This window comes from Pan paniscus, chromosome 20 (genome assembly GCF_029289425.2).
Source record: "Pan paniscus chromosome 20, NHGRI_mPanPan1-v2.0_pri, whole genome shotgun sequence".
Lineage (NCBI taxonomy): Eukaryota > Metazoa > Chordata > Mammalia > Primates > Hominidae > Pan > Pan paniscus.
In genome coordinates this window covers 20013466-20041197 of record NC_073269.2, presented here as the reverse complement: position 1 = coordinate 20041197, position 27732 = coordinate 20013466, and the positions used below count along the sequence as shown (strand labels likewise).

The 27732-nt window shown below is 54.8% G+C and overlaps 2 protein-coding genes across 6 annotated transcripts; one reads left to right on the top strand and one right to left on the bottom strand.

Annotated features, from left to right (window-relative positions):
* Positions 1-1449: 1449 nt before the first annotated feature.
* On the top strand, positions 1450-12339 carry ILVBL (ilvB acetolactate synthase like). Of its 3 annotated transcripts, none has more exons than XM_003813587.5 (16): positions 1450-1685; positions 2272-2416; positions 3765-3966; positions 4098-4225; positions 4311-4449; positions 4537-4648; positions 7259-7358; positions 7813-7910; positions 8026-8162; positions 9312-9446; positions 10804-10918; positions 11005-11174; positions 11255-11325; positions 11405-11476; positions 11655-11760; positions 11896-12339. In XM_003813587.5, the coding sequence occupies exons 2-16, from the start codon at positions 2282-2284 to the stop codon at positions 12072-12074; spliced, it is 1899 nt and encodes a 632-aa protein (XP_003813635.2). In that variant the 5' UTR covers positions 1450-1685; positions 2272-2281; the 3' UTR covers positions 12075-12339. The 3 variants fall into 3 exon arrangements, with proteins under 3 accessions (XP_003813635.2, XP_008964362.2, XP_063456046.1); XM_008966114.4 differs by having other exon boundaries at positions 1652-1961; XM_063599976.1 differs by lacking the exons at positions 1450-1685; positions 11255-11325; positions 11896-12339 and adding an exon at positions 1700-1961 and having other exon boundaries at positions 11655-11766.
* On the bottom strand, positions 12340-19940 carry SYDE1 (synapse defective Rho GTPase homolog 1). Of its 3 annotated transcripts, none has more exons than XM_008966113.5 (8): positions 19784-19940; positions 17906-18247; positions 16965-17609; positions 16578-16792; positions 15873-15999; positions 15520-15680; positions 14741-14966; positions 12340-13766 (listed from the first exon to the last, which is right to left on the bottom strand). In XM_008966113.5, exons 1-8 carry the CDS (start codon positions 19869-19871, stop codon positions 13363-13365), a joined length of 2208 nt encoding a protein of 735 aa, XP_008964361.3. In that variant the 5' UTR covers positions 19872-19940; the 3' UTR covers positions 12340-13362. The 3 variants fall into 3 exon arrangements, with proteins under 3 accessions (XP_008964361.3, XP_054960159.2, XP_063456045.1); XM_055104184.2 differs by having other exon boundaries at positions 15520-15743; positions 19784-19928; XM_063599975.1 differs by lacking the exon at positions 15520-15680 and having other exon boundaries at positions 19784-19928.
* Between the last annotated feature and the right edge of the window lie 7792 nt (positions 19941-27732).

The window sequence follows — 27732 nt, the reverse complement described above, 5'->3', positions numbered from 1 at the left end:
CTCTTTAAATATCAATCAATTTAGATACATGGTATTTTTTTCCTCCCCTGCCCCACACCCACCCCTTTATTTTTAGAGACAGGGTCTTGCTCTGTTGCCCCAGCTGGAGTGCAGTGGCACGATCACAGCTCACTGTAGCCACAACCTCTTGGGTTCAAGCAATTCTCCCTTCTCAACCTCCCAAGCAACAGGGATAACAAGCACGTGCCACCATACTCAGCTAATTTTTTTTTCTTTTTAAAAAAAAATTTTTTAGACAGAGCCTTGCTCTGTTGCCCAGGCTGGAGTGCAATGGCGTGATCTCAGCTCACCGCAACCTCCACCTCCTGGGTTCAAGCGATTCTCCTGGCTAAGTTTGTTTGTTTGTTTGTTTTTTTGAGAGACTGGGTCTCACTTTTTGACCCCGGTTGGTCTCAAATTCCTGGCCTCAAGCGATCCTCCTGTCTTGGCCTCCCAAAGTGCTAGGATTACACACATGGACCACCATGCCAGGCTTGTTTCCCTTTTTAAAAAAATCACTTGTCCTCTGTGTGTATTTGTTTCAGGGACTGTTGAATAATCCAGCTTTCGGCTGAGAAGCTTTTCGGACATTTGCCTAGTGACAATCTTTCTTTATCTGGGGAGACATTGGTCAGATAATTAGTCTTGGAGCATGTTAAAGCTTTGTCTCCCAAGAAAGAATTTACATCTATTACAACATCTTTCTCTCTCTCTCTGGAAAATTGTATCCTTGTTATTAAGACTTTTTTTTTTTTCTTTTTTAGCTTTACAGAAAAGCTGCAAAGATAGCAAGATAATTTTTGTCTACTCTTTATCCAGCTTCCCTGAATGCTAACATCTTATATAACCATAATACATTTACTGAAACAAAAAGATTAACACTGGTTCATTACTACTAACTCAACTCCAGACTTTATTTGGATTTCACCAACTTTATCCACAAATTTGTCCTTTTTTTGATTCCTGGATCCAGTCCAGGGTACTATATTGAATTTAGTTGTCACAGCTCCTTTCCCTCCTCTAGTCTGTGGCAGTGCCTCAGTCTTCGTTTTTCATGACCTTGACAGTTTTGGAGAGGTCTGGTTAGGCATTTTGTAGAATGTGACTCAATTTGAATTTCCTTTGCTTGCTACTATACCTATTATACAAAAAATATACACATATATATATTTACATGCACAAATATTTATTTATAGTGTGGAAAATATACATAACATAAAATTTACCATTTTTTAAGTAGTATTATTATTTTGTGAGACATGGTCTTGCTCTGGTACGGCCCCGCTGGTGTGGAAAGCGAGCTGTGTTCGGAGGGCCTGAACCTACGGGCTTGCACCGTGGGGCCAATGGAAAGCTGCGGAAGGTGGGCCCCCAAAGGTCTGGGCTCCTGAAGCCGCTGAGGGGCGTGGCCTCCTGGTTTTAAAACAATTAAATGGGTGTGAGGCCTGCAGTGCGAGCCAATGAAAGGCAAGGGGAGGCGGGGTCTATGAGGGAGGTGGCCAGTAGAGGCAAGGCTCTTTCGGGTGGCCCGGGAGCGTGGCTCCGACTGTGCGCATGCGCATCGGGCCGGACTACGGGGCGCCGCTGAGCCAAGTGAGCCACCCGGGCACGGCCACGCTCCCGGGTCACGTGACACGGAGGAGGCCGAATTCTGCTGGAGGCAACGCCATATCCTGGAGGTGAAGGTGAATAGCCTCGGGGGTCGAGCTGGTGTGGGAGAACCACATCCTGATGCGATGTGACCTCGACCCAGCCTGGCCCGGGGTCGGGGATCAGGCTCGGGCCCGTGCGCTCTTTAAGGGAGAGGCGTGGGTTGCGTGGAGGGTCGCGCCCGCTAACCCGGGGGCGTGACCTCGTGCCTCTTGGTGACGTAACATGGGGCGGGCTCACTACTGGGGCTGAGATTTGGGGTCCGGTTGTGGAAAGAGAGGCGGGGCTTCCGCCTGTCCATTGACAAGTAGGTAAGTGGAAGATAACTGTGTGGTGCTGTCGTCGCCACCTTGACTTGTGGTGGCTAGTTTGGGTGGGAGTGGTGGTGATGTAAAGGACTGGGGCTAGCCCCGCGAGGGGCGTGACCTTGTCACAGCGAGGCATGGCTTCACCCCGAGCCTAGGCGCACAAAGGGCGTGGTCTGGCAGGGTTGGGGGCGTGGCCGCACAGAAACTGGTGGCAAGGGGCGTGGCCCTGGATCCTGCTTCGGGAAGGGGCGCGATTTCTTCCGGAGGGGTTCCCTGTCGCGCCCAAGTCTGGGAAGTGCCCTTTCTCTCTTAGGTACCACCTCATGGAGACCCCCGCGGCCGCCGCCCCCGCCAGGAGCTTATTCCCCTCCTTCCTGCTCCTGGCCTGCGGGACACTGGTGGCCGCCTTGCTGGGCGCCGCTCACCGCCTGGGGCTCTTCTATCAGCTGCTGCACAAGGTGCGGGGCACAGAATGGGAGGTGGGCTGGGGGCAGTCAAAGAGGGAGGGGCCTCGTGGTGCTGCTTCCAGCTCACTCATTGTGCAGGGTGGGAAAGCGAGCCCCGACTAGTCCAGAGGGACTGGTGAGAGGTTCTGTCCAGGGCCCTGTCTCCATTGCCACGCTGTGTATGGAGGCCTGGACTTTGCCACTAGTAAGAGAGAACACGGAAGCTGCCGCTGCCGGGGCACTCGCACCCCACCTACCTCCTTCCCCAGTGACTCTTTTCACAGAACAGATGGACAGCACTCTGTGCTCCCTAACCTGGATGGGATAAATGGGGCAGAGGGCAGGCTCCAGCGAGGGGGTGGCAGTGACGGTTTCATAACAGTTGCCCTCTGCTGAGCTCAGTACTGTAGACTTTCTTACCTACCCCTTACCTTTTCCTTGAAAGTAGGTGCTGTTCTTTCTGTCTTCATTTTCTGCAAGAGGAAGCTGAGGCTCAGAGAGATTGTGTGGTGGTTTGCCCTAGGTGACATGTTTGGAGAGAGCTGACCCCACAGGCCTCCCCCTAAACTCCTTGCAGCTCTGTTTGAAATTTACCCCTTCCCCAGACCCCCTCCTCAACCCTTTCTCTCCTAGCAGGGACCAAGCTTGACCTCTCCCTCCCCAAACCCTTCTCTACTGCTTCCTCTGCTAGCCAGGAGTGATGCCACTGACCTTCAGGACTTAGGAGATTTAAAGCAAGCCTTGGATGTGTAGGGCTGTGAGGCAGCTAGAGTTGGGAGGCCTCGGCACAGTCTGTGCCAGCAGCTCACTCCCGTGCCAGGCACATGGTGGCTGGCAGCCTGTCAACTAAGCCCTGGGCCTGTTTAGCGTCCATCAGGAGGGCATCAGGGAGGCTGGGATCAGGAGCCCAGCTGCCAGGCTCTGCAGGGATACTGGAGGGCAGGGAGGAGTCACAGCAGATGGCTCCCTGCCATCTGCTCTGCGTGCGTTGTGCCCCTGGCCAAACCCCCTGGGTTATATAACCCTCTCCTCTCTCCCTGATTGCCCTGCCATCCTGGAGACAGGCAGTGTAACAGTGGGGCACTTAAGAGCGTGGGTTCTATTGAACTTTTAGTCTTACTTGGGCAAGTCTTGATATCCTCAGCTGTAAGAGAGATGTAATGACAAGAGGATCTGATAAGATGTTATGCCTTGGTTTGAGCCTGGCATGTAGTATAATATATGCCTAACCAAGACCAAGCTTCTCTTGACCTCTCACCCTGCTCCTGCCCCCTTACCTGGGGCAGGGGGATTGCCCCCTTTCCCAGCTGCCCTCTGCCCTGGCCTTTAACTTTATTGCTCCACCTGTCCTTGGGCCCAGGTGGACAAGGCAAGCGTCCGGCATGGCGGAGAGAACGTGGCCGCTGTGCTGAGGGCCCATGGTGTGCGGTTCATCTTCACGCTGGTCGGCGGGCACATTTCCCCGCTGCTGGTGGCCTGTGAGAAACTGGGCATCCGTGTGGTGGACACACGCCATGAGGTCACGGCTGTCTTTGCTGCTGATGCTATGGCCCGCCTGTCCGGTGAGGGCATTGCAGAGAGGGCTGGGGACTGGTTGGACTGTGGGCTAGAGTGTCTGTGAGGGTAGGGGTTTTTCAGAGGTGGGAGAATGGCCAGGAGAGTGGGCATGGCTGTGATGGGCTCTGTGTTCCAGGGACGGTGGGCGTGGCGGCAGTGACAGCAGGCCCTGGCCTCACCAACACGGTGACTGCGGTGAAGAATGCTCAGATGGCTCAGTCCCCAATCCTGCTTCTGGGTGGGGCCGCCAGCACTCTGCTGCAGGTACCCAGTCCTTGGGGGCCAGTGGGGGCCTAGGGGGGCTTGAAGGGCTCATGCGATAACCCTGCCACACCTCTGTCTTTGCCAGAACCGGGGTGCGCTCCAGGCCGTTGATCAGCTATCCCTTTTCCGGCCACTCTGTAAGTTCTGTGCGTCTGTGCGGAGGGTGCGGGACATTGTGCCCACCCTGAGGGCCGCGATGGCTGCCGCCCAGTCGGGCACCCCAGGTAGGTGGAGGATGGTGATGCTGAGCAGTGCTGGGGCTGAGGGGCTGGGGACATGTTGTGGACTCAGCGTCCTCCCTGTCCCTGCAGGTCCGGTGTTTGTGGAGCTGCCCATTGACGTGCTGTACCCCTACTTCATGGTCCAGAAGGAGATGGTGCCAGCCAAGCCACCCAAGGGCCTCGTGGGCCGAGTGGTCTCCTGGTGAATAGCCCCACCCCTGCCATTCCCTCCTCTATCCCCCGTCCTCTCCTGCAGCTTCCAGCCCACACCCATCCTCCTTTGATTCACATGTGGACTGGGAGGAGACAGCTGGGGGGAGAGCATTCCAGGTAGAAGGAACAGCATGTGCAAAGGTCCTGAGGCAGGAATGAATTGGGTGGGTGGGGAAAGCAAGGTGGCCCTCGTGGAGGCAGCAAAGGGGAGAGGCTCAGGACAGCCCTCCTCCTCCTCCTTTTCCCTTTCTTCTCCTCCTCCATCATCTCTTCTTCCTCCTCTTCCTCCTCCCTCTTCCTTCCTCTTCTCCTCCCTTTCCCCCACCACCTTTCCCGTCGTCCTCTCCGTTTTCCTCCTCCTAAAGGATGATCCTTGAACCTCGGAAGGGAGGTTCATTCTTACATTTACAGAGAGGGAAGCTCAGAAAGGTGAAGTCACTTGCCCAAAGTCACACAGCTAAGAAGTGGCAGAGCCCAGGCCGGGTGTGGTGGCTCTCACTTGTAATCCCAGCACATTGGGAGGCCGAGGTGGGCAGATCACGAGGTCAGGAGATCAAGACCATCCTGGCTAACATGGTGAAACCCCATCTCTACTAAAAATACAAAAAAAAAATTTAGCCGGGCGTGGTGGTGGGCGCCTGTAGTCCCAGCTACTCGGGAGGCTGAGGCAGGAGAATGGCGTGAACCCAGGAGGCGGAGCTTGCAGTGAGCCAAGATCGTGCTACTGCACTCCAGCCTGGGTGACAGAGCAAGACTCCGTCTCAAAAAAAAAAAAAAAGTGGCAGAGCCCAGACTCGAGCCCTCTCCTTCCTCTTCCTTTCCTTCCCTCACATCTTTGTCCTTTTCTTTCTTTTTTTTTTTTTTTTTTTGAAACAGATTCTTCGTTCTGTTGCCTAGGCTTGAGTGCAGTGGCGTGATCTCGGCTCACTGCAACCTCCGCCTCCTCCTGGGTTCAAGTGATTCTCCTGCCTCAGCCTCCTGAGTAGCTGGGACTGCAGGCGCCCGCCACCACACCTGGCTAATACTTGTATTTTTAGTAGAGACGAGGTTTCATCATGTTGGCCAGGCTGGTCTTGAACTCTTAACCTCAAGTGATCCACCCTCCTCGGCCTCTCAAACATTACAGACATGAGCCACTGCGCCTGGCCTCTTCTCTTCTTCTTCTTCCTTTCCTTTCTTCTCCTCCTCCTCTTCCTCTTCTTCCTCCTTCTCTCCCTTCCCCTCAGTCCCTTCCCTTTGCCTGTCCTTGGCCCTTCCTTTCCATACATTTAGCGAGCGGCAGCCATGTGCCAGGTTCCAGGACAGGCACGGGGCATCATCAGTGGACAAGGTAGTCAGGCTCCTGTACTCCGGATGTGTGTGAAGCGCCTGAGGGTCAGCTCAGGCAGTAGTGATTTTGTTCTATGGCCTCTTTATTTTTTTGAGACGGAGTCTCGCTTTGTCCCCCAGGTTGGAGCGCAGTAGTGCGATCTTGGCTCACTGCAACCTCCACCTCCCGGGTTCAAGTGATTCTCCTGCCTCAGCCCCCTGGAGTAGCTGGGAATACAGGTGCAGTCCGCCATACCCAGCTAATTTTTGTATTTTTAGTAGAGATGAGGTTTCACCATTTTGGTCATATAGCCTCATTCTTAATGCACTTTGCCCCCTGGCTTCCCAGTCAGTCCCTCCCCTTGTTCTCCTTGCCCCTCTCTCTTGGGCTACCTCTCACAAGGCTATCTCTTATCTTGCCTTTTTTGTTTTGTTTTGTTTTGAGACAGGGCCTCACTCTATCACCCAGGCTGGAGTGCAGTGGTACGATCATAGCTCACCACAGCCTTGAACTCCTGGCCTCGAGCAATCCTCCTGCCTCAGCCTCCCTTGCCTTTTCTTTACTTGCGGGGCTTCCCACGGTTCCATCCTTGGCTGCCTCTGTGCTGTCTTGGCCTGTCCTTAACGGTGAAAGCAGAGGCTTCTGACTCTGAGCTCCGACTGTTTCCTGCCAATGCCCATGTGTCTGTCTTTCGCTGGATAGAGCGCCCCCTGAGGGGAGGGCTGGGCAGGATCTATCTTTGTGTCTCCAGGGCCCTGCACAGGTCCTTCAGGAAAGTTGGGGCCCTGGGGCCCAGTGAGCAAGGAGACCGAGAAGACCCTGTTTGAAGCAGGAGAGGACAGTGTTCAGAACTCCCATGCAAAGCGCCTCATGTCCTAAATGGACAGATCCTTGAACCTGGGGAGGGAGGTTCATATTTACATTGACAGAGGTGGAAGCTCAGAAGGGTGAAGTCACTTGCCCTAAGTTGCACAGCTAGGAAGTGACAGAGCCAGGACTTGAGCTCACATCTGTTGGACCCACAGGCTTAATCCTGGCATGCTGAGCCTGCGTTCCTTGCTTCTGGGGGGCTACGTGGAGTTGGGGTGGACCCCAGAGGCTACCGAAGGCAAACAGGCAGTTGAAGACCTGGCCACTAGGGTTCGTCTGTCCCTGAGGTGTCACTCATCCACCCTGTCCCCATGCCACTTTGCTCCTGGCTTTTCTCCCGGCCCCTTTCCTCGCTCAGATCCTGGAATCCTTGTAGTTAGTTAATTCTGGCAACTTGGTTTTTTCCCCTCCCTTTTGCAGGTATTTAGAGAATTACCTGGCCAACCTCTTTGCAGGAGCCTGGGAGCCTCAGCCCGAGGGACCACTGCCCCTAGACATCCCCCAGGCTTCCCCGCAGCAGGTGAATTGCCTCTCTTTTGTGTCTGAGGACCCTACCTTGTAGGGCCCCCTGACCCTCTCCCTTAGTCAGTACTGGGGCCTTAATCTTGGGTGCTCATGGTGACTCAAGGGCGGCCCTTTGGCTGGACGCGGTGGCTCACAGCAGCAATCCCAACACTTAGGGAGGCCGAGGCAGGCGGATCACTTGAGGCCAGGAGTTCAAGACTAGCCTGGCCAACATGGTGAAACCCTGTCTCTACTGAAAATACAAAAGTTAGCCAGGCATGGTGGCACGCGCCTGTAATCCCAGCTACTCTGGAGGCTGAGGCGGGAGAATCGTTTGAACCTGGGAGGTGGAGGCTGCAGTGAGCTGAGATCATGTCATTACACTCTATCCTGGGCAACAGAGTGAAACTGTGTCTCAAAAAAATAAATAAATAAAAAGACAGCCCTTTGATCCCCACCTCTTGCTCCAGGTTCAGCGCTGTGTGGAGATCCTGAGCCGGGCCAAGAGGCCTCTGATGGTGCTGGGGAGTCAGGCCCTGCTCACCCCAACGTCCGCCGACAAGCTTCGGTGAGAAGCCCCAGCCCTGCCCTTGTTTTCACGTTCCCAGTCCCCGGTCCTCGGGTGCTCTTGGGGAGGCAGGAGGCCCCGGCCACACTGACCTCTGCTCTGCCTCAACTCCCAGGGCTGCCGTGGAGACCTTGGGTGTTCCCTGCTTCCTTGGAGGGATGGCACGGGGGCTGTTAGGCCGCAACCACCCCCTCCACATCCGGGAGAACCGCAGTGCGGCCCTGAAGAAGGCGGATGTCATTGTCCTAGCAGGTGGGCCTGAGCCTCTTCCTTTCCCTCCTTCTCCCAGGAACCCCTTCACCCTGTTACCCAGCTTCACAAGAAGGAGGAGGAACGTCTAGTGGGCACCTATTGTACTTGATACACATTTTCACATAAAGCGCTTTGAACCCAACCAGACGCATAATAGGTGTATCAGATAGCTACTGCCCTGTAACAACCATCCCCAAACTCAATGGCTAAAAATGCATTTCTGATTTCTCAAGACCCACCTATAAGGTAGGTGGTAGCTGTGGTTTTGGCTGGGCTCATTCATGAGTCTGCACTTGGGTTAGGCAGGAAGGCAGCTGTGCTGATCCAGGCTGGGCTTGCTCACCTGTATGGGGATTGGCTGGCCCTGCAGCTTGTCTGGGATGGCCTCAGCTGGGGTCATAGAGTTCTTCACCCCTGTCTCCATGGCCCCCTTGTTTCTCATCCTCCAGTAGGCTAGCCTGGGCTGGCCGACTTGGTGAAGGATGAGAAAACCATGGGGCTAGGAGAGTGCGGTTATTCAAGAAAGTGAGTGGAGGCTGTGTGGCTTCTTGAAGTAGAGTCTGCAGGAATAGGGGATGGGGGTCCTGAATCATCTGGTGGTGTCTTCACTCAGAGGTCTTGCAATTGACGCCAGCTGTTGGAGGGGCTGTGGACTAGGGCAACTACACAGGTCTCTATGTGTGGCTCGGGTTTCCTCCCAGCATGATGGCCTCAGGGTAGTCAGACTTCTTAGACAGAGAGCACATTCCTTGGCCCCACCCAGGCCTCTAAAAGTGAACAAGGAAGAAACTGCATATCTTCCTTGTTGGGTGTCATGGTGTGTCACTTTCAAGGAAAGGGGACCTAGGCTGCACCTCTCTCCATGGGAGGCATGTCAAGGTGACCTTTACAAATGGATGTAGGGTGGGAGATATTATGGCCATCTGGGAAAATATAACCTGCCTCTGCCCTATCCTGTTGGGCAAAGCATGTCATGAGGCCAGTCCAGATTCAAGGGGTGTGGGGAGCTGCAAGGTCACTGTAGGTGGCACAGGTGCAGGGAGACTCGGTGAGGAACAGGGACTCATTTGCATCCAGTCCACCACAGTGGATCAAGTAAGGTAGACGACATGGGGCCTCTGCCTACTGCATTCCTGTCCCCCACACCAGGAACTGTGTGCGACTTCCGCCTATCCTATGGCCGTGTCCTCAGCCACAGCAGCAAGATCATCATCGTCAATCGTAATCGGGAAGAGATGTTGCTCAACTCAGACATCTTCTGGAAGCCCCAGGAGGCTGTGCAGGGTGAGCCCCTTAATCCCCCCGTACACATATGTGCTCCTCCCAGTCCCTCTCCGCCTGGTTTCTGCTGCAGCTGGCTTGAGCCTGGTACAGTGACTGAGGCCCAGACCTTGCCCTAGGGGTAGCCAGTCAACCAGAGACAAATAGTTGGCCCTCAAACTGATGAATGCTTCTTTCTTTAAATTTTTTTTATTTTTATTTTTTAGAGATGAGGTCTCGCTCTGTCACCCAGGCTGGAATGCAGTAGTGCAATCACAGCTCACTGCACCCTCAAACTCCCAGGCTCAAAGCAATCCTCCCACCTCAGCCTCCTGAGTAGCTGGGACTACAAGTGTGCACCACCATGCCAGGCTAATTTGTTAATTTTTTTTTGTGGAATCAGCATCTCACTGTGTTGTTCAGGTTGGTGTGGAACTCCTGGCCTCAAGTGATCCTCCTGCCTCGGCCTCTCAAAAGTGCTGGGATTACAGACCAGAGCTACTGCGCCCGGCCTGATACATGCTTCTGTAGGAACAAATGGTGGGGTGGACAGAGAGGGAGGCTTGAAAACGTGCATGTGATCACGTTCCCTCCCACACTGCCCACTGCCCTCAGGACAGAGAGCACACTCGTTGGCCCCTTAGCCTGTCTTCCTGCCGTATCTCTCCCCTCCCCTTATTTTAGTCCCCTTGGACTTGAACTTGGTTCATCATTCTGAGGATGTTGACTCCCCTGCAGCCTAGGCGACAGGACACTCTTGTATTAAGCAGAGAAGTAGCACCGTTGCATCTGTGTTGCGAAGGTCCACTCAGCAGCCATGGACGGCAGGCCGGAAGGGGGCTGGGTGGAGGCCAGGGGGGCTGCTAAAAATGGCCAGGACAGAAGCGAGGAGGCCTGAACTGGAGATGAACAGCGGGAGAGCCTCACCTTCTCAGAGCCTCCATTTGATCATTTGAAAAATGGGGTGGTGAAAAATACATCACGGGGCTGTTTGTTAGTTCACTTCAGTAACGTTCGCTGTGCGCTTCCACGTGCCTGGATTTGAGAGATGTGCTTGGTGGATGTAGCTCTTTTCATTGAGTGTTTCCCAGGCAGAAGGAGGTAGAGGGAGGGGACGAGGCCAGCTTGGGTTTGTCACCTGCCTTGTGCTCCTTAACCCTTGTTTCTTGGGCCTTGTCTTCCCTTTTCACCTGGGCTGCCCTCCCCTGGTTCTGGCAGGTTCTGGGGTGTTTCACCTGTTTTTTTTCTAGGAGCACCCCTGGCCTGCTTCCCGTCTGCCTGCTCGGATGCTGCTGCTGGCTTCCTGCTGTTTTGAGGCCTCTGATGCTGGAAGAACAGGAGGAAGCCAGCTCCCCACAGCTGTGTCCTCTTCCTTCCCCAGGAGATGTGGGTTCCTTCGTGCTGAAGTTAGTGGAGGGCCTTCAGGGCCAGACCTGGGCCCCAGACTGGGTGGAGGAGCTGCGGGAAGCCGACCGGCAGAAGGAGCAGACCTTTCGGTGTGGCCTGGGTGGAGTGGATGTGGGAAGGGGGTTCCTGGCAGACCCTGCTGCCAACCCTGGTGACCTTCGCTGTCCTGTCGCAGGGAGAAGGCAGCGATGCCTGTGGCCCAGCACCTGAACCCAGTGCAGGTGCTGCAGCTGGTGGAGGAAACGCTACCTGACAACTCAATTCTGGTGGCGGATGGCGGGGACTTCGTGGGCACTGCTGCCCATCTGGTACAGCCCCGCGGCCCCCTGCGCTGGCTCGATCCTGGTAAGGAAGGGCCCCCGCCTGGGGCAGTGGGCACCATCCATCAGGACGCCTTCACACCCACCTGCTCTTGGTCCTCTTAGGGGCCTTTGGGACTCTGGGAGTTGGTGCAGGATTTGCACTTGGGGCCAAGCTGTGCCGGCCAGATGCTGAGGTGAGGCACTGGAGTTGGGAGACTTGCTGCTCTCTAGGCCCTGATCCACCCTAACCATCCTGGGTCCCCTCCCGACTAGGTCTGGTGCCTGTTTGGGGACGGAGCTTTTGGCTACAGCCTCATCGAATTTGATACATTCGTCAGACACAAGGTGACTGGGCTGGCCTGAGGGAAGCTTAGGGCCTGGGGTTCTGGGAGATGTCACCAGGGGTGGGCTGAGGTGGGGAGGGAGCCTCCTCTCTGGCAGAGGCCCTATCCCTGTCTCTGTCCTCTGGCTGGCCAAGCCATGGGGCTGAAGGCTGCGGCCTGCCTTCATCTTCTTCCTGTAGATCCCAGTGATGGCCTTGGTAGGGAATGATGCTGGCTGGACACAGATTTCTCGGGAGCAGGTGCCCTCTCTGGGCAGCAACGTGGCCTGTGGCCTGGCCTACACTGGTGAGGGGGCCTCAGCGAGGTTGGGAGGACAGGAGGCTGTTTCAGTCCCAGCTGGGCTTGTGTTCCTCTCCTGGGCTGGCTGCATGTGCGGTGGGCTGAGTCCTTGCCACTATCCGACTTAATCTCTTCTTTTAGATTATCACAAGGCAGCCATGGGTCTGGGGGCCCGGGGCTTGCTGCTCTCACGGGAGAACGAGGATCAGGTGGTCAAGGTTTTGCACGATGCCCAGCAGCAGTGCCGAGACGGCCACCCGGTTGTGGTCAACATCCTCATTGGGAGGACGGACTTCCGCGATGGCTCCATTGCTGTATAGGGCCTTGTGGGTCAGGACGCTTGGCTGCCTTCCTGCCCCTGGACTGTGTCCAGCTGGTTTGGAGTCTCATCATTGCTTGCCCTGGGCCTATCCCATGAGGCCCAATGACTCCACAACCTCCCTGAGGAGGGGATGGAGGGGTCACATCTCAGAGAGGCTCTCTTGTGAGCTCTTGGACCCTCCTCTTCACGGACCCAACTGTGCCGTTTGTCCCCTCTCTTATGGAGACTGAATAAACCACCTCTGGCCCATGTAGGCCCAAGTATTCAGTCTCAGAACCTGTGCATATTTATTTATTATCCACAAAGATGGAGGTGCGGAAAAGAAGAGGGAGACAGGAGGGAACCGTACTCTCCCATTGGAACTCTGGGGCCCACTGAGGCACCATTATTGGGGATTTCAGGGTGGCTGGGCACTGCAAACTGCTCCCTCCTCTGTGGTCCCTGAAAGAGCCCCACACGCCTGCTTCAGACGTGTCCACGCACACCAGTCCTCACAGACACACACACACATGCATGGAGGCAATAAATATGTTCCGTACCAGACTGCCCCCAGCCTGACGCTTCGGGGGGCCCCCTCCAAAAGGGAGGGGTTTAAGTGCTCAATTTTTTTCGGGGGGGGGGCAGGGGAGGGGGCAAGGAGATGGGGATTGGAAAGGCCAGACTCTGTTATCTCCATTTGCTGACTAGAGGCCAATCGTGGGGTCTTCCCCGGAAAAGGGTAGGGGAAACCAGCTGTTTCTCTATAAGCCCCAGGCTACCCCTGTGTCCATGCTGGAACCCAGGATAGGGGCTGCCCCCCACAAACAGTGCCTCATGCTAGTCTTTGTGTCGTCCAAGGGAGGGAGAAACAGTGCAGTGCTCAAAGCTAATACTGATTTGGTTGGCAGCAGCAAGAGGGCCGACTAGAGGTGACTCACCACACCAGGGTGATGCTCACAGTAACTGGTGTTGCCCCGGCCAAGGGGAGGCAAGAGAGGCCAGCCTAGCAAGCGCGAGAACTGCCTTTTTGGCAACAAAAGGGGAAGCCCTTGGTGCTCAGGAAAGATGGTCACAACCGCTGGTCCCTAAAATCCCCAGTCCCCAGACTTCGCAACTAGTGTCCAAATACTGGGCCCTGGAAACTGGGAATGAGTCTCAGCCATACACGCGACTGGTCCCGTGGTAACTCGCTGGCAACCAGGAGCTCGGCCTGAGCAACAGGTCTGGCTCTCCTTGGTCACCAGGGCACCACCTTAGCCACTGGGCGCCCGGTCCTTACTAACCGGGGTCCCACCCCGTCCTCTGGCTCAGAGGCACACGTTGATTTGCTTGGAGAGCTCTCTCTCCAGATCCAGGATGAGGGCGTCGAAGTCTTTGAGATTCAGGTGCGGGTTGAAGGGCGCATCGAAGTCGTCTTCGAAGTCACCGGCGACCCTCGGCTCCCCGACCTCCTCGTCCTCGTCCTCGCTGTCACTGCCCGTCACGTGGTCGTAGTCTGGCCCGGACAGGAAATCCCGCCCACAGGGCAGGAAGTCCCGCCCGCAAACGCTCCAGTCGCCGGCGTAGCGGTTGCTCGGGGGGCTCTCGGGGCCTCCTCGACCGCGGGGCCGAGTCACCACTTCGGGGTCTGCCAGCGGCAAGTGCAGAGGTGGCTGTCGTTTGGGTCGCAAGTAAGGCGCGACATCTGGAGATTGTCGGGGCAGGCGGGGATCTGAAGGGAGACAGGGTAGGTCATAGAAAGAGGCGACAGCCGACCTCTGATTGGCTGCTTAGGGAACTAGGCTCCTGATTGGCCTGTGGAAAGAGGCCTTCGACCGTTTCAGGGTTTCACTGGCAGAGCTAGGACTGGTTGCTTAGGCAACTAGGCCTCTGATTGGCATGTCAAGAGGCAGGGCCTCTGACTGCATCAAAGATGGGTAGGGGCAGGTGCCCTGGATCATGCCTGTAATCCCAGCACTTTGGGAGGCCTGAGGCAGGCGGATCACTTGAGGTCAGGAGTTCAAGACCAGCCTGGCCAACACCGTGAAGCCCCATCTCCACTAAAAATACAAAAATTAGCTAGGATTGGTAGTGCATGCCTGTAATCCCAGCACTTTGAGAGGCCTGAAATGGGTGGATCACTTGAGGTCAGGAGTTCAAGACCAGCCTGGCCAACACAGTGAAACCCTGCTCTACTTAAAATATAAAAATTAACCAGGACTGGTGGTGCGTGCCTATAATCCCAGCTACTTGGGAGGCTGAGGTGGGAGAATCCCTTGAACCTGGGAGACAGAGGTTGCAGTGAGCTGAGATCATGCCACCACACCCCAGCCTGGGCTACAGAGCAAGACTCCATCTCAAAAAAAAAAATAAAATAAAAAGATGAATCAGCTCCGTGGGGCAAGGTGATTTGGTTTATAATCCCAGTACTTTGGGAGGCTGAGGCGGCAGGATGGCTTGAGATCATGCGTTTGAGACCAGCTTGGGCAATATAGAGAAACCCTGTCTTTACAAAAAAATGAAAATAAAAAAAAGACAAAACAGACAGATTGGTTGGATCTGAACTGGTTGCTGAGGCAACCAGGTACCAGTTTACTCCATGAGGGGGCGTAGCTTCAAGCCCAAGACACTGATTGGTCCCTTAAGGTGGCATCACTGTAGCAGCCTGGCTCAGATTGGTGGTGCAGGCCCTGGGCATGAACTCACCTGGCCAAGACTGCAGCAGGTAGTGCAGCACCTCGATGTGGTGCTTGAAGTCCACTGCACTGGCAAGGCCTGGGCCGGAGCTGCGGGCACGAGGCCTTGTGGGCGCCTGGCGTGCCGGCAGCAGCACAGGCCCGAAGCACACGGCCAAGTTCTGTGGGGTCATGCGGTTGTAGGCATGGAAGGAGGAGACGAGGCGCAGGTGGTCCAGGAGAAGTGTCAGCGTGGCCTGGGAGAGGGTTGAGAGGATGTAAGTCAGACAAAGTCAGGCCCCTGTGGCACCTACCTGCAAGAGACTAAGGTGGCTAGAGTAGGGAAGCAGGTTCACAGTCTCATAGCTGGGATGTGGTCGGGTTAAGACTATTAATCATTAGATGTTAGTATTATGAGTCTATTTTGTTGGAGGGAAGACTGAAGCCAAAGGCAACTAAGCTTTGGAAAAGCAGAGCTGCCATGAATCTCATTTTACAGATGAAGGTATTGAAGCACAGAGAGGGATGGGACTTGTCTAGGTTCCCTCAGCCAGGAACCTCCCTTGTAGGTTGAAAGATCAGCGTTCAGCCTGCATTTTTGACACATCCTGGCTGTGTGACCTTGGGCAACTGTCACCTGCTTTGGGCCTCAGTTTCCAAATCTATGAAGTGGGATGCTAATAGCACCTATTTCTTGGGGATATGATGATGCTGCCAGCTCATGCCCATCTCAGGCCCAGGCATGGGTGAAACATTCTATTGGTATCAGCCCACTCTCAAGTCCCATCACTCCCACCAGGCCCAACTCACCCTTTCCACATCTGGCAGGCAGCTGAGGAGCCCTCGGGTGCCCTCAGTGGTGGGGGGAACTCTGTTTGGGGGGTCCCGGGCCATGGCCTCCAGTACTACCTTATACAGGGGCTGGGTGATGAGTGGGGTGGGCAACTCTCGAAGATAATCCTTGAGGATGCCTGTGAACACAGGGCCCCCTCTGGTCAGGGCACCACTGGCTTCTAAGGCCAAGGAGGGCACAGCTAAGGGGGAAGAGGAGGTGGGTGAAAGCAAGGTCAGATAGGAGGACTGAGGTCCCAGAGGAGCCCCAAGGCCTTGAAGTGAGGCATTGAATGGGGGTGAGCAGGCAGGGGAGAGGGGGCCATGCTGACCAGTGATGACATTGATATCGGGGTACAGGTCCTCAGATAGGCAGACCGCTGCACTGTCCTGCTCAAAGGCATCCCGAAGCTCTTTCTTCACTGCCGCTGAGCCACAAAGACGGTACAGTCCCACTACCTAGGGGTGGGAAGAGAGAGTGAATGTCTTCTTGCTGGGGCCACAGACTAATCAGGGCCCAGTGGGGTGAGCACTGGAATTCTGGGCCAGGCAGCAATGGGCATTGTGGGCTGGGAGGTTGGAACTACCTTGACAACCTGGCCTTGTAAACCCTCTGCTTGGACTACTTGTCTTGGCTGCCATCTCCTTTGACTTAGGAAACTGACACTTCTTTGAGGAGGCTTTCCATGACTACCCCCAGGTTTTGTTTTAAGCTCTCCCAGACCCTAGGTACACCCCACCCCAACTCCAGTCCCAGTTATAGTTTTACATTTGTGAATGACTAGAGTCGTATCTTTTCCCCCATCAGACTCTGAGCCCCAGGAGGGCTCGGATCCTGTTTTTAAATCAATGGATGACCCATGGGTTCTGCCCAGGGTGCTACAGTCAAGGGGGCACCTTCTGCCCTTGTCTAGGTTGGGATTGGAGCTAGGAGTGGCTCAGGCCTGGGGGTAGGGGTCTGGCATCTGTACATAGGGTGTCCTGAAGAGTGGTCTGAGGTCTGGGGGCCAGAGGGTTGGGGTGGGGTGGGTGCTCACCCGCAGCCCTCGGCGCTCGATCTGCCCAACGCACTTCTGGATGATGAGGGGCACCTGGCCGGGGGGCCGCTCCCGCTCCACCAGCAGTGGCAGGGGCAGCCCGAAGACGCGGGGCTCAGCTGTGGCAGGGGCTTCCTGCTGCTCCGACAGGGTCAGCTTGGCATACAGCAGCCCCTGAGGCTCCAGGCGCACGGCCAGCTGTTGGGCCTGGCACCCTGAGGACACAAAGGGGCCTGAGCCGGGTGTGCTCTGAAGCTTCGTGTACCCTGGCCTCCCTGCTCCAGGCCACACCTTCCGCCCGGAGCCCAGCCCCCTAGGCACTCTGCGGGGGGTGGCGGTGGGGTTTGGGGGTCCCTGCCCCTCCTCCCCTGCAGCCGCATGTCCTACCTCGGAAGACCGTGGGCAGCAGCACGGTGCCCTGGGCACAGGGCCGGTGCCTTCTCACGCCAGGGTCCCACGCAAGCACCAGGGCGCGCAGGAGCCTGGCGGCCTCCAGCTCCAGGTGGAAGGTGTGGTCCAGCCGCAGGAAGTCCGGCCCCCCTCGCAGTGGCCCTGTTCGGGCCCTGGCCTCCCCATCCACTTGCAGTAGGCAGCAGAGGTCCCTGGGGGTGGCCCCAGGCGCTGGCCGCAGCCCCCCGAGACCGTACAGGTGCAGGCTGAGGCGGCCCCAGAGTGCGGCCGGGGGTGCCCGGGCTGTGGGACCCACCTCGTAGGGCCGGAAGGAGGTGGGTGACGGGGGCCCAGCTGGGCGCTCCGGTGAGTCCCCGTCGCTGAGGTAACCGGCCCTCAGGCTCCGGGTGCCCCCAGGCCCTGCTGCCGGCCCGGGGCCCCCCACGCTGCTGTCCAGGTGGTAGCGGCTGATGACGGAGCCCGCAGGGGCAGCCCTCTCGCGCTCCCTGCCAGCCCGGGGGCCTCGCAGGCTCAGGCGGCGCCGCAGTTCCGGCAGCTTCTTCATCTTTATGGAGAGGCGCCTGGCGGGGCCCGGGGACTTGGTGCGGGAGGCTTTGGTTGGGGGGCTGGCGGGGGCTGCACCTGTGTGGAGAGCAGATTTCAGGGTCCAGGAACCTGGGCTTAGGGGAGGGGGGTGAGGCTGGTGCTCCCCTGAAGGGAAGGAGTGTGAGGCTGGTGTTCCCCTGGGGGGGAGGAGGGTGTGAGGCTGATGCTCCCCTGACGGGGTGGGGATGTGAGGCTGGTGCTCCCCTGAAGGGAAGGAGTGTGAGGTTGGTGCTCCTCTGGGAGGAGGGAGTGTGAGGCTGGTGCTACCCTGAAGGGAAGGGATGTGGGGCTGGTGCTCACCTTGGGGAAGGGGATGTGAAGCTTGTTCTTACCTTGGGGGGCCAGGCCCTCTGACTCAGCTGAGCCAGGCTGTGGCCCCGGGGGCTCAGGTGCTGGAGGTCTGGGGTCTTCCTCAGGGATGGGGTTGTACCAGATCTCGCCGGCGGGCTCCCCAGTGCCAGGTACCCCAGGCCCTAAAGAGGTGTCCTCAGCTGGCTTGGCCCCACCCAGCACCCATCGGCGGCTACTGGGCTCCAGGCTTTGCAGGTAGGCTCCCCGTGCAGGGCTCCTTGATGCCTCGGGGCTGGAGGGCCCCTCTGCTCCGGCCTGGGACCCTTCGGGAGCCTGGGGCTCTGGCTCTGGAGGGCTGGGCTCTGGGCGCTGGGCTGGGCGGCCTGGCGGAGAGCAAGGGGAGTGAGACCCACCCAGCCCCTCACTGCCTGCAGAGCAGCCCTGTGCAATTGATCAGTGGGTGGGATGCTGTGTACGGCCCTGGCCGGCCCCTGATAAGTCATGGTTCCTTGGATCCTGCTGTTTTGTTTGGAATAGGCAGCCACAGGCTAGTGATCTCGGTTATCAGCTTAGAGCACCCCCTACTCAGTCCCTGGCATCCCAAAAGGGGACTCCATCCCTGCAGCCTCAGGGTTCTAAGTCAGGCTTCCTGGGGCCCGTAGGTACTGCGTTCCAGTCTCCACTTCCTCTCCCCTCTCAATAACCGTGGCATGGAGCTTTGCACCTGTGTGGCCTTGGGCAAGTCGCTTCCCTCTCTGAGGCTCAGTATCCTCCTGTGAAATGGGGGGATGTGATTTCCATGTCCAGGGAGGCTTCCAGGAGCCTTTTGGAAAAGTATACAGCCCACAGCAGGCACTACGTGCTCAGGAGTGAGGAGCTGGGTTCTCTATTCCCTGCAGCACAGTCACTCCCAGTCCCCTGCCCCTTTTACCCTCCCTCCTGTCTTCCAAACTCTGTCGCCATCCTGGGATGGGCCCTTGTCCCTCAGCCCAGGCCAGACCCCCCACGCTCAATGCCTTGGGACTTCCCCTTCCCTCCCTCCTCTCCTGTCTCTCATGTCCTGGGCTGTTTCCTGTGTGTGTTTGTGTTTGGGCATCTCTGTCCCTTCTCCCTTCCCTGGGAACATTGGGAATCTTTGGGAAGGCCTGGGGGGAAGGGGTACGTCCATGGAATGGTCTGGTCTTCCTCCTTTAACTCCTTCCTTCCTGGGTCCCCCTATCCCACGCAGCTGTTTCTCTAAGGTTTTTACTTGCTACCCTGCTGAACTCCTCCTCTGGCCACCTCCGATGTCCACCCTCTAGGGTCTCTGTTTGTAGCATAGTCCAAAGAGCTGTTTAAGTCACTGGCCCTGGGCACATGACCCAATTGCTCCGTGCCTCAGTTTCCCCATCTGTATAAAAGGGACAGTTTCCTGGGGCTAAGGCAGGCGCAGTTGCCGTCACTGTTAGTAGGTGGGAGGCGGAGGGGGCAGCTACTCTGATTGACGGGCCGCCCCTCTCTTTCCTTTGCAGGAGTACGCCTCCCATCTCCCATCCTGCGCCTCCAGGGCTCCCGATGCCCCTTGCCCAGCCCGACTGGGCCCCAGTGTCCCGGCCTCCCAGCCCCTCCTCCCCTCCACCCTCCAGGCCCTCAGTCGCGGCCCCATTTCCTGTCGTGGGCGAGGCCCCCTCCCGGGCCTCCCAAGGAGCCCGCAGCGCTGGCATCCCCGGCCAGCTGCACATAACGGTCCGCGCCCCCCTCCCTCCCAGCCCCTTCCTTCCAGGACCCCTACCCTCCCCTGGCTGGAGGCACCCCAGTCTGCAGCGGGGTGCGGGGGGCTCCCCCTGATCCCCCCTACCGTCTGTCCTCGGGGCCCTGGGACCCCGCTCCCAGGCCGGGTGGGGCTTGGCGCCCCCTCTTCCCCACCGATCTCCGCTTACCGCGCTCCTTGGCGTCCGACTTTTTCCGGGGAAGTTTCTCCCGGCCCCGCAGGCGGGAGAAGGTTTTCCTGAGTAGCGGCTCGGCCATGCTGCGGCCCGGGCCGGGCCGAGCCGAGTGCGCGCCCCGGGCTCCGGCCGCGCCGCCCCGCGCCCTCCCCGCCCCGCCCGGGCCTCCCCGCCCGCCCCCCGCCCCGCGCCAGCAGGAAGTACATTCCGGGAATGCTTGGCCCAAACTTTTTTTTTTTTTTTTTCCCCTTTCCCGCGGCCCGAGCGGGCGATGCTGGGAGATGTAGTTGCCTGGGGCCGGGAGGGGTTGGAATGGGGGCTCCGGGTGCCCGGATCCGCTCCAGCTTCGATGGGACGCGACGATCGTGGCGCAGGCCCGATCCCTTGTCTTCCACCTCACCCACCCTCCCTGGATGGGACTCTGGGTGATGGCATCCAGGAAGTTCTCTTGGGTCTGTCTCCAAATCGCAGCCTCCACGTATCCCCTCTCTCCTTGCCAGGTACTGCTTCAACCTGGTGCAAGCCGTAGTGTCATTCGTTTCAATGACCGTCCCCACTACCCACCCCACCCCAAGCTTCTTCCTTGGTCTCCCCATGCCACTCTTTCCCCACTCAATTCTCTCACCTCCAAATTCCAATTACTACTGCTGTTTGACAAACCATCCCCAAACGTAATGATGTAAAACAACCATGTCGTGATTGTGAAAGGAAAATAAATCTTGAGACCTCCAAATCACTGAGCCAAAAGGAAGAAGTCAAACTGGTAACTGTGTAGGACAAACCTGCCTCCCATTCTATTCCTAAGTAAGATAGCTACAAGGTTAAAAAAGCTAGCTGGGCGCGGTGGCTCACTCCTGTAATCCTAGCACTTTGGGAGGCTGAGGCGATGGATCACTTGAGGTCAGGAGTTCGAAACCAGGCTGGCCAACATGGTGAAACTCCATCTCTACTAAAAATATGAAAAAGAAAAAAAAAATTGGCCAGGCATGGTGGGTGGGCACTGGTAATCCCAGCTATTTGGGAGGCTGAGGCAGGAAAATTGCTTGAACACGGGAGGTGGAGGTTGCAGTGAATCAAAATTGTGCCACTGCACTCTAGCCTGGTCATCAGAGCAAGATGCCATCTAAAAAAAAGAAGAAGAAAAGAAAAGAAAAAAAAAAGCTACATACCTCCCCCACAATTTGCCTACAAGGAAATTCCTTATGGATGAAGGACAGGCAGAACTCAAAATTGTCCCTCTGCTCACATGAGACAAACACATATCTGATCGCTTCCTTACCTATTTGTTTCACTAAGCCAGACTAAGGCATAAGTGACTATCTCTGTAAATTGCATATTCAGAAAGGCTAGTCAGAAACTCGAAAGAATGCAATTGTTTCTCTCCTATCTACCTATAACCTGGAAGCCTTCTCCCTACTTTTGAGTTGTCCTGCCTTCCCAGACCAAACCCATGTGCATCTTACATATATTGATTGCTGTCTCATGTCTCCCTAAAATATATAAAACTAGACCAAGCTGGAGTGCAGTGGTACCACCACAGCTCACTGCAGTCTCATCCTCTTGGGCTCAAGTGATGCTCCTGCCTCAGCCTCCCGAGCAAGTGGGACTACAGGCATGTGTCACCATACCTGGCTAATTTCCCTACTTTTTGTAGAGATAGAGTCTCATCATGTTGCCCAGACTGGTCTCAAACTCCTGGGCTCGGCTGGGTGCGGTGGCTCACGCCTCTAATCCCAGCACTGTGGGAGGCCAAGGCGGGCGGATCACCTGAGGTTGGGAGTTCGAGACCAGCCTGACCAGCATGGGGAAACCCCTTCTCTACTAAAAACACAAAATTAGCTGGGGGTGGTGGTGCATGCCTATAATCCCAGCTACTCGGGAGGCTGAGGCAGGAGAATCTCTTGAACCCGGGAGGCGGAGGTTGCAGGGAGCCAATATTGTGTCATTGCATTCCAGCCTGGGCAACAAGAGTGAAATTCCGTCTCAAAAAAACAAAAAAACAAAACAAAACAAAACAAAAAACCCTCCTGGTCTCAAGTGATCTGCCCGCCTTGGCCTACCAAGTAGCTAGGATTACAGACGTGAATCAAGGTAGTGGCCCTGACTACCCTAGTTTATGTTGTCAGGAGCTTCTAAGTCTGTGTCACAGGCATGTCCTTAACCTTGGCAAAATAAGCTTTCTAAATTTATTGAGACTTATCTGAGATACCTTTTGGTTTACATGATGCTCACAGATGCTGTGGTTCAGTTTGGACAGGGGAGACTTAGGCTAGGGGGTGACTAAAAAATGGCAGGGTCCTGAATCATCTGGAGGTGTCTTCACTCAGAGGTCTTGCAATTGATGTCAGCTGTTGCTGGGGCTGTGGACCAGGGTAGCTACACAGGCCTCTCCGTGTGGTTCGGGTTTCCTTCCAGCATGGTGGTCTTGGGGTAGTCAGGCTTCTTAGACAGCCACCCAGCCCTCTAAAAGTGAACAAGGAAGAAGTTGCATCTCTTCTGACCCAGCCTTGAGTGTCATGCTGTGTCACTTCTGCCACCAGATTCAAGGAAAGGGGGCACAGATTATACCTCTCTACATGGGAGGCATGTCAAGGTGACATTGTACAAGTGGATGTAGGGTGGGAGATATTGTGGCCATCTGGGAAAATATAACCTGTCTTAGCCCTACATTTCATTCTCCATATATTACCCACAGTGGACTTAAAACTGAAATCAGATTATGGCACCATCCTGCTGAATAGTGTTCCTATGACTGCTCACCTCACCTAGAATAAAATTCAGATTCCCAGCATGGTCTCACAAGACTTCCAGCCTCATCTCTTTGGCTGTCCCATTCACTCACCATGGCCTCCTTTCTGGTTCTCCTTCATATCAAGCTATTTCTGCCTCAGGTCCTTTGCACACACGGTTCCTTCTGCCTGGGAAGCCCTGGTTCTTCTGAGGCCACCTCTCTCTCATCCTTTAGGTCCGATGGCACCTTCTAGGGAGACCCTTTCTGTCCACCACCTCTGTCTAGTCAGTATCACATCACTCAGTTTCCTTTCTTCTAACACTTGCCACAACTTGAATTTAACAGTCCCAGTGGTTTGTTCTAGTTTATCTGCCTCCTTGTCCAGACTGGGTCTCCACCAAGTGATCAAGTGATGCTTGTCTATGTTGTTCACTGCTGAATATTAAGGTAGGAGATCAGGTGTCAGGTGATGGAGGTCTGTATAGGAGGGGGTGTCCAAGAGGTCTGGACGAGGAGGCTGTGTGTGTTTGGTTTTAATGTGTCTTCGTGTGGTTCTCTGTGTTTATCGTACTTGGAGTTTGTTGAGCTTTGTGGATATGTAGATTCATGTCTTTCATCAATTCTGGGCTTCTGGGAAGATTTTTGGCCATTATTTCATCAAATATTATTATTATTATTTTTTGAGATGGAGTCTCACTCTGTTGCCCAGGCTGGAGTGCAGAGGCGTGGTCTTGGCTCACTGCAACCTCTGCTTTCTGGGTTCAAGTGATTCTCCTGCCTCAACCTCTCAAGTAGGTGGGGTTACAGGTGTCTGTCACTATGCCCGGCTAATTTTTGTATTTTTAGTAGAGATGGGTTTTCGTCATGTTGGCCAGGCCGGTCTCAAGTTTCTGACCTTAAGTGATCTGCCCACCTTGGCCTCCCAAAGTGCTGGGATTATAGGCATGAACCACCATACCCGGCCTCATCAAATATTCTTTCTGCTCCTTTCACTTCTCTCCTTCTGGGACTCTCATTATGCATATATTGGTATACTCATCATACAACTGTTGATATACAGTTCTCCTAGGTGCTGTTCACTTTTCTTGGATGTGTGTGTTTGGGGGGCATCAGTCTGTAAAAGGGTGGAGTGCACCCTCCTCCCTATGAGATCCCTGCGCGGATGTCTTTGAGGCAGCTATTGACAATGGGGAAAGAAGTCAGGGGTCAAGACAATACCTGTTTACAAGTTGAGGGTAGAGGCTGCAGGACTAAGGTCCCAATGGGGTATTTCAGAGTCTCAGAGGAGCTGGGGTCTGACATGGGAGTGAGAGCAACCCTTAGCCCCACCCATATGACACCCACATACCACATAAATATTTATTATTATTATTTTTTGTAAATCTTTTTGAGTTTTTGTACTTTTCCTGTTGTCTTTATTTGCCTGCATGTAGCCTATTTAATTCACCATTGGCTCTGATTCTTTCTTAGCAATCAGAAATTTCCATAAGTGAGAACAGATTATCTGCAAATTGTATGTAATGAAATGGTTATGAATTCTAAGTTTCATAATGATGTTTGTATGCTTATTCCTGTGGATTTTGCTAGTTGCTGTACAGATTTTAGAGCCTGTATGTGTACATTTTCTTTTCTTTTCTTTTCTTTTATAGAGACATAGTCTTGCTTTGTTGCCCAGGCTGGAGTGCAGTGGCACGATCTTGGCTTACTGCAACCTGTGACTCCCTGGTTTAAGCGATGCTGCTGCCTCAGCCTCCTGAGTAGCTGGGATTACAGGCACACACCACCACGTGCAGCTAATTTTTATATTTTTAGTAGAGATGAGGTTTCACCATGTTGGCCAGGATGGTCTCGATTTCCTGACCTTGTGATCCATCCACCTTGGCCTCCCAAAGAGCTGAGATTACAGGGGTCAGCCACCGTGCCTGGCCCATTTTCTTTTCTTTTAAAAAAATTTATTTTCATGGCCAGGCACTGTGGCTCATGCCTGTAATCCCAGCACTTTGGGAGGCCGAGGCGGGTGGATCACGAGGTCAGGAGTTCAAGACTAGCCTGGCCAAGATGGTGAAACCCCGTTTCTACTAAAAATATAAAAATTAGCTAGGCATGGTAGCAGGCACCTGTAATCCCAGCTACTTGGGAGGCTGAGGCAGGGGAATCGCTTGAACCCAGAGGGTAGAGGTTGGAGTGAGCCAAGATCGTGCCACTGCACTCCAGCCTGGGTGACTGAGTAAGACTCTGTCTCAAATTTTTTAAAAATTATTTTCATGTTATTTTTATTTACTTTATTATTATTATTTTATTTATTTTTCTTGCTCTGTTGCTCAGGCTGTAGTGCAGTGGCACTACCACAACTCACTGCACCCTCAACCTCCTAGGCTCAAGTGATGTTCCTGCCTCAGCCTCCCAAGCAACTGGAACTGCAGGCATGTGCCACCATGCCACAGGCTGATTTTTCTATTTTTTTGTGGAGATAGGGTCTCATCATGTTGCCTAGACTGTTCTCAAACTTCTGGGCTCAAGTGATCTTCCCACTTTGGCCTCCCAAGTGGCTGGGATTACAGGTGTGAGCCACCGTGCTTGGCCTTATTATTTTTAGAGACATAATCTCCCTCTGTCACCCAAGCTGGTGTGCATTGGTGTGATCATAGCTCACTGCAGACTTGAACTTCTGGGTTCAAGCAATCCTCTTGCCTCAGCCTCCTGAGTGGCTAGGCCTATAGGCATGCACTGCCGTACCCAGCTAGCTTTTAAATTTTTTTTGTAGAGACAGGATCTTGCTATGTTGCCCAGGCTGGTCTCAAACTCCTGACCTCAAGCGATCCTTCTTCCTTGGCCTCTCAAAGTGCTGGGATTACAGGTGTGAGCCACTGCACCTGGCCACGTGTGTGTTTTCTTTCCCCTAAATGTTCTCATTGGCTGCAGGTCTGATGTGCTGTGCTTTTGGTACCTGGTGGATTAACCAGCCCCAGACACATATAGACCAATTAGTTGAAAGACCAAAAGACCATTTCCTGTCAGGTTTGGGCAGAGCTCAGCACCTCTGTGGTAGTCAAGGGGAGTTGATGGATAAATACCCCAGCTCCCTCACCCTTGTGTTGGATGATTGAGGTTCATGTTCTACACTGACCCCTAGTGTTCACCCACGGGATTGAGCTCCAGCTGTCCACTGTAGAAACCTGCTTATCAATACACTCTTTGCTGACTTCCTTCCCTTCCCTCTCCCACATATCCACCCCACTTACAGTATTTCCTGTTTATTTCCTAAATACTTGAATCCTTGTCTCAAGGTTGGCTTCTGGTGTACTCCAAACACAGACATTCTGTCTAGGCCTCTGTTTCATGTGCAAAGGGAATAATAAATTAGGCTGTTTTCAAGGCTATGGGCATGGGGCGTGGTTCTGTGGGGCTACATCTCCATTCTACCAGCTCCCTGGGGTGCTCAGTTCCTGGGGGATGGGAGATAGAGAAGGTTTTGGGGAGCAGGACCCAAGCTTCCTCCACCCGCTGTGGTCATTCCCATTTGTTTCCACACCTGAGGCTTGCGTCTATCTGGCATCTTCCAGGAGAAGAAGGTGAATACCTCAGCCTGCCTAGGCCTCCCTGGCTGGAAGTCAGACCTCAGAGGAACCAGCAAAGGGGTGGCTGCCCAGAGATATCCATCACAGTAGCATTCAGGAGCTGGAGGGAGAGGGGATGATTGTATATAATGAAATGGTTATGAATTCTGTTAGCATAAAGCAGCTTCCTGAGACAGGGCACAGTCTCACCTGGGTGACAGTCAGTGGTACAGCATTGCTTGACCAGAGCCTCCCATTGACCCTTGGAAAAATCTGGCCAGACAGCTATAGAGCTGAAACTGAGGTGCAGGAGGGGTCCATAGTTGCTCCATGCCACCTCCAGAGTGGTCTCTGTTTATCAGCTGCAAGGCTGTGGAGCTTTCCTGCTGGCTAGGCCCCTGCACAGCCTCAGGGATAGACTCAGCAACTGGCCACTGCAGCCATGCCAAGAGCTCTCCAAGCTGGACATGGTGGTTCACACCTGTAGTCTCAGCTATTCCGGAGACTGAGGCAGGAGGATCACTTGAGCCCAGGAGTTTGAGGCTTCAGTGAGCTATGAGTACACCACTGCCTCTAGCCTGGGCAACAGAGCGAGACCCTGTCTCTCCCCGTCTCTCTCTCTCTTTTTTTTTTTTCTTGAGACAGGGTTTTCACTCTTGTTGCCCAGGCTGAAGTGCAGTGGCGCAATCTCGGCTCACTGAAACCTCCGCCTCCCAGATTCAAGCGATTCTCCTGCCTCAGCCTCCTGAGTAGCTGAGATTACAGGCGCCCACCACCATGCCTGGCTAGATTTTGTATTTTTTAGTAGAACTCCTGACCTTAAGTTATCTGCCCTCCTTGGCCTCCCAAAGTGCTGGGATTACAGGTGTGAGCCACCGTGCCCAGCTGAGGCCCTGTCTCTTAAACAAAGCTTATCTGATGTCCAGCTCCCAGACCTGGTGTGCTGGTGTGGACCCCCTAGACTCTGCAGGCTGGGTGTACCAGAGGAAGCAGGAGCAGCCTGCAGAGAGGTGGCTGATCAGGTGAGGACAGGTGGCTGGGTGGGCAGGGCTTTGACAGAGATCCCACATCAGGCTTAGCTCCTGCCTCCTTCCTCCCATGCTTCTGGGCTCTCCTGCACATTCCAAAGTAAAGTCTAGCCCTTGTCTGGCTCCTGAAGAGTTGCCTTCAAGCTGGTGGAGTATCCTGTGTGATGAGAGTCTCTTTGTATAACTGGAGGTCACGCCAGAGAGTTTATGCCAAAAACGTGTTTTATGGTGGAGGCCTTGGGCCTCACTGTATCAGTTTGACCTCTCGAGGGGCTTGAGGCTGAGTAGCTAAGGTCAGTCACACAAATGGTCAGCCATACTATGTGGCTGTTATGGGCTAAATCAAGCTTGTTTAACCCGCCACCCACAGGCTGCATGTGGCCCAGGAAGGCTTTGAATGTGACCCAACACAAATTCGTAAACTTTCAAACACTATGAGATTTTTTTTTGCGATTTTTAGCTCATCAGCTATCTGTTAGTGTTAGTGTATTTTATGTGTGGCCCAAGACAATTCTTCTTCCAATGTGGTCCAGGGAAATGAAAAGATTGGACACCCATGGGCCAAATTATGTCCCCTTCAGTCCCTTGCCAAATTCCTATGTTGAAGTCTTAACTCCCGGTCCCTTA

Coding starts and splice junctions, on each gene's coding strand:
- ILVBL (XM_003813587.5), top strand. CDS start 2,282: ATGGAGACCCCCGCGGCCGCCGCCCCCGCCAGGAGCTTATTCCCCTCC. Junction 7,359..7,812: donor CCCAGGCTTCCCCGCAGCAG/GTGAATTGCCTC, acceptor CTCTTGCTCCAG/GTTCAGCGCTGTGTGGAGAT. Junction 10,919..11,004: donor CAGAAGGAGCAGACCTTTCG/GTGTGGCCTGGG, acceptor GTCCTGTCGCAG/GGAGAAGGCAGCGATGCCTG.
- SYDE1 (XM_055104184.2), bottom strand. CDS start 19,871: ATGGCCGAGCCGCTACTCAGGAAAACCTTCTCCCGCCTGCGGGGCCGG. Junction 16,793..16,964: donor GCTGCCCACGGTCTTCCGAG/GTAGGACATGCG, acceptor TTGTGTCCTCAG/GGTGCCAGGCCCAACAGCTG. Junction 15,744..15,872: donor CGATATCAATGTCATCACTG/GTCAGCATGGCC, acceptor CTTCCCCCTTAG/CTGTGCCCTCCTTGGCCTTA.